The 15,584-nt window shown below is 33.1% G+C and overlaps 2 protein-coding genes across 3 annotated transcripts; one reads left to right on the forward strand and one right to left on the reverse strand.

Moving 5' to 3' along the window:
* The first annotated feature begins 2,336 nt into the window (after positions 1-2,336).
* Positions 2,337-6,456, forward strand: LOC113690002 (vesicle-associated protein 4-1-like). Of its 2 annotated transcripts, none has more exons than XM_072050947.1 (7): positions 2,337-2,913; positions 3,243-3,313; positions 4,034-4,115; positions 4,253-4,371; positions 5,677-5,753; positions 5,883-6,006; positions 6,102-6,456. In XM_072050947.1, exons 1-7 carry the CDS (start codon positions 2,658-2,660, stop codon positions 6,159-6,161), a joined length of 789 nt encoding a protein of 262 aa, XP_071907048.1. In that variant the 5' UTR covers positions 2,337-2,657; the 3' UTR covers positions 6,162-6,456. The 2 variants fall into 2 exon arrangements, 1 of the variants encoding a protein (XP_071907048.1); XR_011815149.1 differs by having other exon boundaries at positions 2,341-2,913; positions 5,677-5,758; positions 5,884-6,006.
* A 7,130-nt stretch (positions 6,457-13,586) lies between these two features.
* On the reverse strand, positions 13,587-14,737 carry LOC113690125 (uncharacterized). The gene is made up of 2 exons (XM_072050205.1): positions 14,498-14,737; positions 13,587-13,973 (listed from the first exon to the last, which is right to left on the reverse strand). Exons 1-2 carry the CDS (start codon positions 14,684-14,686, stop codon positions 13,650-13,652), a joined length of 513 nt encoding a protein of 170 aa, XP_071906306.1. The 5' UTR covers positions 14,687-14,737; the 3' UTR covers positions 13,587-13,649.
* Positions 14,738-15,584: the final 847 nt, after the last annotated feature.

Genomic DNA, 15,584 nt, shown 5'->3' on the forward strand with positions numbered 1-15,584 from the left:
CAATTTCACTGAGCTCCCCTAAAGTTTGAAAAATTACACTTATCTCCCTTATTTTGATAGTTTTAGTAACAAAATATTAAAATAATATTTTGAATAATTTTTTAATTGAACGCCCAAACATGCCCTTATGGAATGAGTTTTAATTTATTTTCCTATACAATTATAAGATTATTTAGTATAATTATAAGGAAAAGGTGCCAAATTTTTCATGTTCATATCTATTATTTGATAAATAACTATAATAATAATTTTATTACTATGATATGATATTTTTTATGATATTTTATTATGGATTTAGATTTATAAGATAGAAAAGAAAATATTAAAATAATTCATTTTGAGTTTATAAATTTTTGGAGTAGTGGGATTATCATAATTTGGTAGTGCTTTTGGGTAATTTTTTTTATTTATTATTAAGTTTAATACCAATAAATAGAAAATAAAGATCAGCAAAAACATTGGACTACATATAAAATTAACTCGTAAAAAAAAATCACTAGTTCGACATTTGGTTATAATAGAAACCTAGAGATAATAGTGATAGTTCTACGGTTTTATTGATGAAAAGTTTAAAAAAAGGAAGAAGAAGGAAAAAGAATGAAAAAATAATTTTAAAAATCATTCTAAGTATAAGCATACCAAATAAGAGAATTTCATTAAAATATTTAAAGGTAAAATTATTATTTTAAATGATAAGGGAGGTATGTGTAATTTTTTCAACCTCAAGGGAGCTCAGTGAAATTATTAGAAATCTCAGGGGAGGTTTGTGAAATTATCCCATAACTTTTTTACCAAATATTATCACACTACTACAGGAACTTTAGATAGAATATAGGAGTAGCTATTAGCCAAATACTAAGGAATAAGCCTAACAATAGATTCCCTAGGAGATCATTGTGATTTACCCATTGTCAAAGCGGGAAAGGGACAGAAATGATTTTCAACACAATTATTCTTAAACGGTGTAACATCTTATAAATAAGTTATAATTCATTATTAACTATTTGTGCAACATCGTGACAGATACGTAATTATTATGTATGAGCGTCATATGAGCTGTAATTAAATGTCGCACCATTATTATAAAATTATTAAAAAAAATTTGAATAAGTTATAATTTGTTCAAACTGTATTACACCGTCCAAAAACAGTTATACCTGCTCCTTTTTCCTTCCCCTCATAGATGCATGGTAATTAGTTTTTTTTTTTTTTTTTATCTTCAATGTATTTTCCTGTCAAGTCCAATAATAGTGATTCATGTAACTCTGGCATCCTATAATGCCCATGCCAGGTAAAGTTGTTTCTCCCACACAGAGGTGTTATGATTAGTGATGGCCGCATGCTCTTCCCCAATAATTTTTCCCTACATCATTGCCCTCAATTTAGCAATTGAAATGAAAGTTGCTCGAGCCAACGAGAGTAGAAAGTAACTTCAGTAAAAGATTGAATAGTTTCAAGATAATGCCTTTCAAATTTACTAAAGAAAAGTTTGATGCTTTTAACAAAAATGGACCACATCCATATGGTAGCACTTATTAGCTTTGTTATTCCTTTAATCACATCTTAGTTGAGAAGATGCGCCACATCTAGAGCTTTTATATAGGGATAAAATTTACAAATTCGTCACCACTAATAGCTAGTTTGGGGGGAAGGAAATGGATAGAAAAGAAAGGCTTTGAAAGGATAATAAATTCTTTCCATCGTTTGAGAGCCAAAAAGAGAAGGAAAAGAAAGGATTTGGACTTCCTTCACTTCTCTCTGTGTACTGGAAAACTTTCCGCCCAAAGTTGGGCGGAAAAGGAAGGAAGGGACTGTGCTTTAAGTGAAATTTTCAATATGACAATATTACCCTCAAAATCATGATACAAAAATTTTTAATTCCGGATGAGTCTCTCAGCTTACTTGATTCACATTTATTTTCAAAAAGGGCAATTTTGTAAAATAACCTATTTGAGCATCTTTTCTTTTCATCTGTTTTCAACTCCCAAACAAAAGAAAACCACTTACCTTCTTTTCTTTTTTAAAACTCCCAAACAACTTAGATAGAAACTTAAATCCTTTCCCATCCTTTCTTTTCTTTTCTAACTAACCCTTTCTCTTCTTTTCTTTTCTATTCTAAACTCCCAAACTAGCTATAAGACATAAGATGATATGGGAAAGCAATAATAAATATGCATATAGAAAACCAGTAGTCACAAGTCAATCTTACAGATCATGATATGACATCTATATATCATTGTTGATTTGTTGTCAAATTGTCACTCCCTTTTGGTAGGTATTTCTAGTTGTGAGTCTTAATATTAACTCTTGAGATTCCTCCTACGATGACTGGTTTTAAAATGCAGGGTGTGAAAAAAAGCTATTAATTTTGATCAAAGCATTCATCTTCTAGTAAAAAAAAGTTAACAAATTTTGATAACTGAAGTTTAGACCAAAATGAAAATGTTGAGAATATAAATTAAGTATCAGGTTCAAATGTATCACCTGTCACGCCAGCGTGCACCTACCTACAAAGACAGTTATGACAGCCAGACCATTCTCATTCCCATGATTCCATTTCATGCCTAGTATTCATATTCTTCTTCTTCTGGTGCGACTGAATCAAAATTCACGAAGAGATTAAGGTGAGGGAGACCAGAGAATTGATCAGAACAACGATGGCAGTTGCTAATGAGAAACCACCAATGTCTGAAGTTAAGGTTTGGAGTTTCTGTAGATTGCCTTTCTGGCAATCCACCAATAATGCAGCTGCCGGTGGTGGTGGTGGTGGCAGTGGTTCTTCATCCTTGCAGCAAAACCATCTTGCTGCTGCTGATCATCAACCTTCCATCAAGGTCGCTTCTGTGGCCAAGTCCTTTCTTCCTACTCGCCGTAGACTCGGTCTTGATCCCCCCAACAAGCTCTATTTTCCCTGTATGTGGGCTAATCTTTTTTCATTGATGCACGCTTCATTCTCTCTGATGCTCTACATATATGTGCGTGAAGCTGAGGTAGTACATTTTGATGCGTGTCTTCATTGCGAATGAATCCTGCGTTTTCAACCACTTTGGTGTTCTCTTTTTCTGTCAGTGAATTGCTTTCTTTTCCTGCTATTTGTCAGTTTTATGGGTTTACCAAATTTACCAAAAGATGTATGTTTGGTTATTGGAAAACTTTAGAAGTCTCTGCTAGTGTACAGGGGCCTCTGCTTTCTTGTTTTCCTCGCTGATTTTCGTGTTGGAACTGTTCTTGGTTGATACAAGATGAACCGGGTAAACAAGTCAAAAGTGCAATTCGGATTAGAAACATCAGCAAGACTCATGTTGCCTTCAAGGTATTATATGCAGCTTTATTTTGCTTTTGCATTGATTTTATTGTCACAAGAACAAAATTTGTGATGCATCAATTTTTTGAGTTTCTATGCAGTCATCAAACTCTGTAATAATAAAAGATTTCATGAATGTATCATTTGGAAATGCTATCATCGGATCACCAGCTTGAGGCTAATTATATTCTTGATTGGATTACTTGTTGCAGAATCTGGAAATGAAAGTTTGAATTTAGGCGTTGTTATTCAATGATTAAAGAAAAATGGCGACTAAATTTCAAAGTAATGACGACCATGTGGGATTAAGTGTAGGAAATCTTCAATTCAGAAATGTTTGCATCAAATGAAAGGAAATCTTCTAAACCTTTTAGAAGTTTATGTAATCAGATATGGTATAAGAAAAGAGAAGTATTCCTGAAAAGGAAATGTCAATTGACAAAAGAATGAAGACACAATGTGCAACTTGCTGAGTCTGCATTTGGTGCTCATCGAATTAGACAAAATCGATTTTGCAGAAAAGGAAAAGATTTTGCTCCATTCATCTGCTGAATGCTAAACCAATTTTAGCGAAAGAAAGTTTTCGTTTGCCCTTGAGAGTTATATAGTTCGAATGCAAGAGTTCAGTTTGGAGGACATAATCCATTCCCTATAGTAAAAAAACAACAGATATGTTGTGTTTTTCATTGCACGGTAATCTAACTGCAATCTTGCTGTTGCTTTAATTAGTTCCAAACAACTGCACCAAAGAGTTGTTACATGCGTCCTCCGGGAGGCATACTTGCTCCTGATGAGAGTCTAATTGCCACAGGTAATTTCACCCTTGATCAGTATCATTCTTCATTTACTTTGTGCTACACATGGATTTACCAGCATTTGGACAATAAGGGTGTACAGATCTTCTCTTCATGCAAAATTCTGAGGTGCTTTTAATCTCTGATTGAACAGTTTTCAAGTTTGTGGAGCCTCCAGAGTCCAATGACAAACTGGATGGTCTAAAGAGCAGGGTCAAGTTCAAGATAATGAGCTTGAAAGTAAAGGGAGACATGGATTATGTACCTGAGCTGGTAATTTGTTTAACCTTCCTTCATCTGTTATCAAGTTGGTGTTTTTGGTTTCATAGTTCCACTTGATCATGATAGTAACTTAATCGCTAAGAGTCGTCAGATATGAATTATTAGCTTCAAGAAAATTGTTGATTGGCAATAATATGATTGCATACCTGTTTTCTGTACTAATCTGCAACATGCTAACTCAATTGTATTGTCTCCCCTCTCCTTTTAATGTTTTTCTAAATTATGGTATAAAAAATGGAACAAGAGCCATGAGAGCGTCATTTAAGGTACATTATTGTTACCAATCACCAAATGTGTACAGATTCTTTTTCCCTGTTGCCAATGGTAACCTTTGCCAGTAATTGGGAGGATTTTTATTAACCATGAAAAAATTCCACTTGTGATTGAAAACTAAGGATAGGCAAAACTGGAAGAGACTTGAACAGGGAAGAACTTTCTGAAGACCTTTAGTTCTAGTTGAGTTGCAAAAGAAATCAAAAGTATTCCTTTCTTTTTAAACTAATATGGGAAGGTAGGTAAGGCAAAACATTCCCTTTCATGATTCATTACAATATTCAAGAACCTGAACATGATGGTTGGGAATTTGTTTCATTGCCCAGAACCTGTAGAATTTTAAGGAAGAATTTATTACATTGTCACATTCATAGATGAATGCTTATTAAATTGTTTATTTGTACCATATCTGGATGCTTAGTGGTGATGAACTGTCAGTGCTAATGATTACATTCCAAAAGATCCCAATCATCTTAGCATCATTTGTTTGCCATTTTCTTCCATTTTTTGTGTCTATCTTTAATTATTTAACTCTTTACAATCTTTTGGCATGTATATACATTAGAAGTTGACGTTGTAGTTAGTTTTAAGCAGGAAGAGAAAAGAATATCCACTTTGATTAATTCTTCTTAATTACCTCCTTCGGTGATAATTGAAGTCATTTGCAAAGTTACATGCCTCATTTTCCCCACTTTTCAAAAGTTATCACCCATTGGTCTATGCTTCCAAGCTCAGATTCCAGTAACAATGCAAAAAACTGGACGATTCAACCAAAGGATAATTTATTCGCTTAATGTCCATATTATTACAATCAAAAAGTGCCATCAACTCGATGCAGTTCGATGAATGGCTGTGTAATTTTGTTGTCCACTGAGTATATAATCCAGTTCTTGATAATGATATGTACACAACAGTAATTTCCCGGACGAGTTAATCATATTGGTTCTTATGTTTATGATCTTTTTCCCTCTATTCTCCATTTTTGCAAATCCATTAACTTGCCGTTACTGATAACAAATGCAGTTTGATGAGCAAAGGGATCAAGTTGCAGTTGAACAGATTCTGCGGGTTGTTTTCCTGGAGCCTGATCATCCTACCCCACTAAGTACATTTTTAATTCATCAGATCAAATTAGCTGTATCTTGAATCAATGAACTCAGATCATGTTAGTCATTTCGAATCCGTATAATCACATTCTGATTCATTGAGAGGTTAAATTTTTCTCTCAAGGCACTCGAAAAACTGAATCGTCAACTAGCTGAGGCTGAGGCTGAGCTTGAGATACGTAAAAGGCCTCCTCCAGAGGACAAAGGTCCAAGAGTTCTTGGGGCAGGTCTTGTCATTGATGAATGGGTAAGTTGTTTCAACAGATTGATGTTTTGCTACATTTGTGGTCTTATAGCTTTATCTGATTCCCTTATTTGTGTGATCTGTGCTGGTTTTTGTAGAAGGAAAGGAGGGAAAGATATCTTGCAAGACAACTGGTCGAAGGAGTTGATTCAGTATAAGCTGCTATACTTTCTTTCCACTGATGCAGAACAGAAAACTGGAGTGAAAGTGAAATCACAGGCAACAGAATCCGGAATTTATGAGTTCAACATGCTATTTCAGGGATTCAATGAAGCATAATAGAGAGAACTATTTTGCTTCCCTTTTGATATCAGAATAACTATATGATTCAAGGATTGTCTCCTGGCTGAGACTTTTGTTACATGTATATAAAGAGGATTAGCAAGTAGGATTGTTCTTCATCTATGAACATTGGTTTTCTCCTCCAAATTTTTGCTTCCTCCAATTTGAAAATCTTATGTGCCTATTTTTCTATGTTCCTGTGGTTTTGGGGCCATGCAACAGGTTATTGTCATGTGTGGAAAATGCACCAAAAAGACCTAAACAATTCAGGCAAAAAGAAATCATTAACAATAATATTGCAAATGGTATCCTGTGCTAAGCTATGGCCTGACAACTTGAAAGCATGAACAGTTGCTGGAGATTTGATCTACCAAAAATCTTTCATCTTTTTCACTTTTGTTGTCACTAGTTGATTCGTATCAAATACCACTGGTATGTTATACTTTTGAACTCATGCTACAATATGCAAGTCTCTTTCTAATCATTATGTTTTGCAATTGGGGATAATTTCAAAACCTCCCTTGAGGTTTTTGATAATTGCATGTGGCTCCCTCAATGTTTCAAAAATTACACCTACCTCCTTGCCTATTTAAAATGACAATACTAACCTTAATATTTTAATAAAACTCTCTTGTTGCCATGTTTATACAAAGGGATGGATTTTATAATTTTTTTTTCGTTTTTCATTCTTATTCATTTCTCTTATATTTCATTAGAAGTACAGAATAACTATTAATGTTATCACTAATATCTATCCAAGTCAAACATTAAACTAGTAATTTTTTTGATGACTTTTAATATCATCCAATTTTTTTGTAACTCTTTTTATTTGTATTAAAATCAAGAATAAATCAACAATAATTAAAAACAAATTGCCCAAAATCACTACCAAACTATGGTAGTTCCATCACTAAACTAGTCCATAAACTTTTATTAAAAAAATAGTCCATAAATTTAAAAAACACAAAATAATACTTTTTTCTCTACCTTAAAAAAAATCTATATTTCCAATAAAGCACTATGAAAGATAGCTTATCATAACAACAGATTTATTGCTATAGTTGATTATTAAATAACAAATATTGGCATAAAAAACTCGATACTCCTTTTTTCAAAATAATTATGTCAAATTACTTTACAATTGTTTTGGAAAAATGAATTAAACTTTATAAGATAAAGGCATTTTAGGATATTCATTAAATTTTTGACCTTATTTTAAGGTTTAGTTACTAAAATATCAAATCAAATGAGGTAAGTGTAATTTTTAAAACTTCAAGGAAATTAAGTGAATAGTCAGAAACCTCAGGGAGGATTCTGAAATTATCCCTTGCAATTGTGCGGTTAGTGCTTCATTTATATAATAGTACTACTTTGTGGAACTGATTAACCATGTCCCATTGAACTCCACTGGATTTGTTGAAAAAGTTCCACCACCCTTTTTCTACAGACTAATGAGAGAAAAAGGCAGGCTGCCTTACTTGTGCCAACATTATGCTTGTTTTTATAGCACTTTAATTGGAGATCTTTATCACAATAAGATAAAATTGAGTTTGGAAGCTTTTTTCATGGGTAGGCACAATAAAATTGTAAGATTGTCACCTGCCCGAGTTGATGATATTATAGCGTCAAGCATACTTTCTATAGACAAAGTTAACTCCAAACTCACATCTTATCATTCGTCATAAAGAGCATAGAATAAGAATCCTATTTTGGATTATAATTAGTTCCATTCTTGACAAACACATGTTGTGCTTAGATCACACCACAAAATATCTTGAGAGGTAACTGCTAATTTTGTTCCATTCTTTTCTAGGGATTCTTTGTGAGAGTTTTTGATAATTTTTTTTTATTTTTTTTATTAGATCTGAGTTTTTTTAAATTTTGATTATCAAATATGAAATTTCCTGAATCTATTCGACAGATCTCACCATAATATCTAAACTTGAAACAGCTAATCAGCAGATCTGACGATTGGAAGCATGCACAGATGTTCGTAGGTTACAACTATTTTATCTTATTTTTTAAATTTGGAATTTAACAATGTAATTTTTATTGTTCTTCAAATCAGAATATCCTTTTTTTCAGATTTATTTTTTGACATCTATGTATGTCTGACGATGTAATTTCTATCATTAGTGCAGATTTTAATGAAATTATTATATTTTATATTAAAAAAAATTTTGTTCGAGCTTAGGCTTACGTGCTTATGTGACAGATTAAATTAAAGTTGAGTTAAATTGCTAAAAAGGAGAAGATACAAGTCGTCCTTATCATTTTCTAAGGACAAAAGTTGTCATTGTCATCACATCACTCCATTTCTTAATTACTATTTATTGAGTATCTTGGAGACTTTTGAGCGAGTGGATGGAGTTGCATACCTAATTTGCATTAAATATTACCAAAAAAAAAATCAAATCGTATCCTTCCCACAAGTATAGAATAAGCCCAATAAGCATCAGGTCATTTTCACTTTTGTTGGGTCGGATCTCATTTGATTTTTATTTGTTATTTTTAACTCTTCCAGGCCCACTTCGCCACGAAACTGCTTGAAGGTGGCAGCCTCATCTTTGTTCTCGTGGGTCCTTAAGTTGAATTGAATGAATTATTGGAAAGTTGAACACATTTATCCTCTAACAATCTAAGCTTAATCCATACAACATGATTATATAATATATACTGGGAGGGGAGTGCCTGCGCATCGCGCGGGTGTTTGGTGCCTGTAGGGAACGAGATTTTTTTGTTAAACAAACAATAGTACATTGTGAGAAGAAATAAAATTTAATACGAAAAAATAAACGATATAATCAATCAATTCATACAGAATTACAATAAAACTGTGTCAAATTGAAGGTTGTTGAAAATGCAGAAAGGCAAAGCAACACATAAAACTAACCTTATTCCAGAATCTCCACCGAAAGCTCTTTCTTGCTGTTGCTTCAAATCTATAAGATTATAATCAACCCAGACCAATTGGAGTTAGGCGACAAGAAAAATGCTATCTTGTAGCTAGGCAACGTGATAAGAGTCGCTAATTATAGGTATTAAAAACACATCGACAAAATTAAGGAAGGAACTGAAAAATTGGGAGGGTGAAATCTAACCTCACGCTGAACCACCAGGTAGCTGTGATTGAAGAGCATTCTGAGTTGATTAGTATGAAACCAGGTAGAATTATCTCAATCCTAGAATGCGAACAGGGAGAAACTGATAATCAACCATTTAGGCATTAACATACCAACAGTTCGGCAATTGAATTGGGTGTAATTAATGATGAAATAATAGGTAATTTCAGAGTTGAGATCGGATGGAAGAGAAAACGATGAGGCAAATCATTGTAAACAAAGGCAAAAAGAGAAAACTTAACTCCTGAAACTGAAAGAGATAAACTAACCAACGTTTGTGGCTCATAAATGCAGATTATAAATGATAGAGAAATCGTTGGCACATTTCATAAATCCGATTGTCATTCAAACGTTTCAAACAAAGCAACATCTCAAATAGTTATCTGCGGCTGAAAAGGGGAATTATTGGTTGTTAAGAGTTATTCCGGTAATTACACCAACACACAAACATATATGGGTTGTACAAAATGTAAAAACGGTTGCACATTAATTACACATTCCATCAATACCCAGATGGCTCATCAATGACAACTTTAAATGTATTAAATGGGGCCATTTCAGTAAACATACCCAAATACATGCTTCCTTAACTTGTACCTAAAGCTTTTAAACTAATACACAATATTTTACATTCCCAGAAAACCCCCACCTATGCGGTTGAAATTCAACCTATTCTTTGACCAAAACCCAATCTTATATAATATGAGGATGTGTATATATATATATGTAAATACGTACTTATTTTTTATTTTTTGGAATTAAATTACCTACTAAAATGAATGTTTATGATGAACAAATTGTTGAATTATATATGTTTTGTGTATGTAAATGTAGACACATAAAGGCACTTAAACAGAAACGACGACACATTCAAAAATTTAATTATCAACCAATGTATATAATTGTTTAGCTTATAATCAATTGGGATAACTTAATTAACTATGGCTAAAACTTCCACAATGTATTCTTGATCTCATCCTATAGTTTCTCATGAAACAAAATACAGGCAACACTGTTCTATGAACCTCTCATGAGACATCTGTCCATCATATAGGTTTGCTTAGTACGTTTTATCTTTTCGTGTGATTGACGAACTATTATATAGAGTGGAGTTTACCTAATGTACACTCTCGAATAGCAGATTGCAGATTCTCTTATCAATATATATATATATATATGGTAAATTCTGTAGTGTATTCACATATTTCAAATACAGGTGTGGAAAGTAAATTATATGGCAAAGAAGCAGGCACGTGGAAAGGTAAAGAATATGTCAAAGAAACTGACATGTACAGATGATGAAAGAAATATGTTTACAAAAACAAATGGTGACCTATAACAGGCACGGGCCGGTTTGGAAATGTTGTGTATGGCAGAAGCTGAAAATGTATTGGGGTGTCACGGAATTAACATATGTATAATGGGTCTAGAAATAAAACACCGTAAATGTAGTGATTCAGAGTAAAATGCCCATAAATAGCTAGTATTTTGTTGATGTAATGCAAAAAAATCCATAAAGAGCTGGTATATTATGGGCGCAATCTTTTTTACTTTCAAATATTTAAAATTTGTTAAATGCAAAATCTACTAGTTTTCCTTTCGTAAAAGTATAAGTATAATACTTTTTCAATTTTAGTTACAAACATATATGTATTTTATATAAATGTAATAATTCAGAGTAAAATACCCATAAATAGTTAGTATTTTGTTGATATAATGCAAAAAACTCATAAAGAGCTGGTATTTTATGGGCAAAAATTTTTTACTTTCACATATTTAAAATTTGTTTAATATAAAATTTACTAGTTTCCCTTTCGTAAAAATATTAGTGTAACACTTTTTCAATTTTAGTTACAAATATTTATGTATTTATATAAATGTAATGATTCAGAATAAAATACCCGTAAATAGCTAGTGTTTTGTTGATGTAATGCAAAAAAAAAAAATTTATAAAGAATAGGTATGTTATGGGCAATATATTTTTTACTTTCATAAAAATCAGTTTATGTTAAATACAGGACAACCAATTTTCCTTTCGTAAAAATATTAGTGTAACAGTTCTTCAAATTTAGTTACACATATTTATGTATTTTACATAAATGTAATGATTCAGAGTAAAATGTCCATAAATAGATAGTATTTTGTTGATGTAATGCCCGTAAATAGATAGTACTGCTTATGCTTTTTTTTCGGTGTTTTATTCGTAGGCTTCCTTATGCTTCCTTAAAATTTATTTCATAGAAATTTTTGCTATATCTCAATATTGACATTAATGATACCTCTTGCTAAAAAAATGGTTGAAAAAAAAGTAGCAACTACAGTCACAAAGCTGCTTTTAGCAACTTTCTTGCAAAAAAATCATCTTGCTGCATATGATCGTCTTTGGTAAGGGGTCGATGGTTTCTAATTAAAGAAGTTACTTGTTTATGACAAAATGGGCACTCTTTTCTTATAATGCAGAAAAGTCATAAAGAGTTGATGTTTTATTGAAAAATGAGTTTATTTTTATTTTATCCGATAAACAAATTTCTTTTTGCCTTCAAAATGGGTACTCTGTTCTTATAATGGAGAAAAGTCATAAAGAACTGGTGTTTTATTGAAAAAATGGGTTTATTTTTATTTTATCTGATAAATAAATTTATTTATGAGAAAATGGATACTCTGTTCTTATAATGGAGGAAAATCATAAAGAGTTGGTCTTTTATTAGAAAATAAATTTATTTTTATTTTATTCGATAAATAAATTTAGCTATAAAAAAATGGGTACCCTGTTCTAATAATGGAGGAAAATCATAAAGAGCTGGTCTTTTATGGGAAAGTGATACTTTATGAAAATAAATCCATTTTATAATAAAAAAATCAGCTCTTTATGACTTTCCTATATTATAAGAACAGAGTACCCATTTTTTCATAAACAAATTTATTTATCAGATAAAATAAAAATAAACCCGTTTTTTCAATAAAACACCAGCTCTTTATGACTTTCCTCCATTATAAGAACAGAGTACCCATTTTGACGGCAAAAAGAAATTTGTTTATCGGATAAAATAAAAATAAACTCATTCTCCAAGCTGGTGTATTTGCCATCACCGGGAAGAGAATGAACATGGCGTGTCGCGAACTGCCTTGTTCCTCTTTGGGTGAAGGCTGCTAGTTAGAAATTCAATTCCTTTGAATGCGTTTTTTAAATTTAGCTATAAAAAAATGGGTACCCTGTTCTAATAATGGAGGAAAATCATAAAGAGCTGGTCTTTTATGGGAAAGTGATACTTTATGAAAATAAATCCATTTTATAATAAAAAAATCAGCTCTTTATGACTTTCCTATATTATAAGAACAGAGTACCCATTTTTTCATAAACAAATTTATTTATCAGATAAAATAAAAATAAACCCGTTTTTTCAATAAAACACCAGCTCTTTATGACTTTCCTCCATTATAAGAACAGAGTACCCATTTTGACGGCAAAAAGAAATTTGTTTATCGGATAAAATAAAAATAAACTCATTCTCCAAGCTGGTGTATTTGCCATCACCGGGAAGAGAATGAACATGGCGTGTCGCGAACTGCCTTGTTCCTCTTTGGGTGAAGGCTGCTAGTTAGAAATTCAATTCCTTTGAATGCGTTTTTTCCTTCCCCCCCCCTCCTTCTTTTTTCCTCTCTTTCGCGGAGGAAATTTGAAAAATCTGATTTCGCTGATGGGTTGAAGTGCTCGGCTCTCCTTGTTTGATTAATGCGCTAGGGCCTTGGTATTTTTTGCTTGTCATGGCCCACCAACTCTCTCTCTCTCTCTCTCTCTCTCTCGAGATTGTAATGGGAGGTAGGATATGAATGTTTGATTTTTTTTATATATATATATTAAGCCTGTGGAAGTTTCTAGGGGCGGCTGCCTTTAGCGTACAATAATGCATACCTTAGTGTACAATCTGCAGTGAAGCTGCCAAAAAAATGCAAGTCGACTATCCCTGTGGTAAGACTTGGATATGGTGCAGCATCTGATTTTAATGCGCAACTTACAAGAGCGGAAGCTTTTTGTCATCACATTTGAAACTACAGAGTAACATAGGGATGCTCTTAGGTACCATAGAAAACAATTAATATAAAGGCCGCAGAGAAAACAAGTGTTTCAAGTAGAATTCCAAACGCAAGTCCTAAAAATGTTGCAATGGATATCCCCGCTAGAATTCGAGGAACAACCAAAGAGTCCCATTCTTTGTTTGGCCTTGGCCATGAGCAAACAAGTTACAAGTGTTTAAGAACTAGAATTCCAAACCCAATTCCTAAAAATGTTGCAATGGATACCCCAAATATTCCTGCTAGAATCCCGGGAACAACCAGAGTGTCCCATGCTTTGGCCTTGGCCATACCACATGCTGTTGTAGGACCTCCAATATTAGCATTTGATGCCAGAAGCAACAGCTTTAGATCGACGCAAAATAGTTTTCCTAGTCCGAGTATCAATATGAGATGGACGGTTACTTGAACAAATGCAAACATAAAAATGCTTGGAGCAGTATTGATGACATTCCATATGCTCCCTCCAGCGCCCACAACAGCAAAAAATACCTGTTCACAGTTTAACCCCAATTGGGAAAAAATTAAAATTAAAAGAAAGAAAAAGGAGTCATTGATTGAACAACTACGCAGCGGATTAATTATCCACAACATGGAACTAAATAAATCTGACCCTACTCACAAAATGAAGCAATTCATTGAGCTTATGACTTGGATGGGGCTTTTGAGTTTTCACATTTAATGGCCTTAAACTGAGCCCTGGATAAAGTACATTGGAAGTTGGATCAAGTGACCGAGGAAGAACGTGTCTGAATAAAAAGTAATGACTTTGCAAATAATATGTCATTCAAAGGCAAGATGAAAAAAACACTTGCAGGACTACATGTTTCCCCTTCTTTCAATATTGTGGAGCTCAAGAACACTTGTTGCTCATATTAGAAGTTACATCTCCTTCCAGAGAACCAAAAGCATTTCTCAATGGAGTATTGACATTCATAGGTTGGTTAATGTTTCAAGCAATAATCCAAAGAGGTATGCAAGAAAAAGGAGACTACTTAGAGTAGCTTTATGTTTACCTGCATTAAGGCCACAGCAATAGCATCAGCAGTAGGTGCGATGGGGCGAAAATAACCAGGGAAAGAAGTTGCTAAAATCACAACAATTGTGGTGATTACAGGAAGATCACAATTTTGAATTCCAAAAAATCTGGTAAGAGAAGTGGAAGCCTTGCATATAGCGAAGGAAACAGCCAGTGATGTACCCATCTGCAGCACTGGTAATTTGCTTGCAGAATCGGACGGCAAATCTGTAGTAGCATCTGCCACAAAAATAGCAGTGACAAAAAGAATCATTCTAGCATTGATGTTAGGGACATCATATTGGGTTAGAGAAAATATGAAATGAATAGAAAATGACGAGGTTCCACTTCATATGATGATGATAAATCCAGAGGAATGTAGCAACAGTCAGCATACAGAAGTTTTTTTTTTTTGTAAAAAGAACTACTCATTCACTTTTAAGATCAAACTATACGTAAGTATAAGGTCTTCCAGTCTCAAGCCTCATCACATAAATCACCATGTAATACAATCTGTTTTGATAAAATTTGTTACGAATCAAGACATCTAAATTAATTAAGCAAGTAAACTGCGAATATAAATTTTCACAAAACTCCATCTTAGCATAGTCCATTTTGAAAAATTATACCTAATAGTGGACTCCCTTCAGATGCAGGCTGAAGCTCAACAATTTCCTGTCCAGGATTTGAATTTTTTATTACGGAAACCTTGGTTCGACGAAATTTAACCCTTTGAGTGTTGGAAACTCTAACAAACTCCATGCTTTTTGCAAAACCCAATCCATTTTCCCTGCTCTTTAGACCTGTAAAAGAAGCCGGAACTGCTCCCGTCGCCATTTTATCTCCAAAGTCTGAACCTTTTCCCTTCCTAAACCATCAAAACAAAGGAACTCCATTACTTTTAGCCCAAAAATTTACCTTGCGCTCAATTAAACGTGTAAAACCCATTAAATTCTGTAAAATGGTTTTTATTTGAAACTTAAAATCAAGCTTAAAACAATCAAATTCACAGAAACCTTCAACCCCACAAAAGAAGCTTGCATCAAAGATAACTTCAGCAGTAGAATTCAGCAAAGGATAGTTGC

This window comes from Coffea arabica, chromosome 5c (assembly GCF_036785885.1).
Source record: "Coffea arabica cultivar ET-39 chromosome 5c, Coffea Arabica ET-39 HiFi, whole genome shotgun sequence".
Classification (NCBI taxonomy): Eukaryota; Viridiplantae; Streptophyta; class Magnoliopsida; order Gentianales; family Rubiaceae; genus Coffea; species Coffea arabica.

What these genes read in the sequence shown, in the direction of transcription:
- LOC113690002 (XM_072050947.1), top strand. Translation starts at nt 2,658, where the DNA reads ATGGCAGTTGCTAATGAGAAACCACCAATGTCTGAAGTTAAGGTTTGG. An exon ending in CAACAAGCTCTATTTTCCCT is followed by an intron (nt 2,914 to 3,242) that starts GTATGTGGGCTA and finishes GGTTGATACAAG; the next exon opens with ATGAACCGGGTAAACAAGTC. An exon ending in AGACTCATGTTGCCTTCAAG is followed by an intron (nt 3,314 to 4,033) that starts GTATTATATGCA and finishes TGCTTTAATTAG; the next exon opens with TTCCAAACAACTGCACCAAA.
- LOC113690125 (XM_072050205.1), bottom strand. Translation starts at nt 14,686, where the DNA reads ATGGGTACATCACTGGCTGTTTCCTTCGCTATATGCAAGGCTTCCACT. An exon ending in TTGCTGTGGCCTTAATGCAG is followed by an intron (nt 13,974 to 14,497) that starts GTAAACATAAAG and finishes AACTGTGAACAG; the next exon opens with GTATTTTTTGCTGTTGTGGG.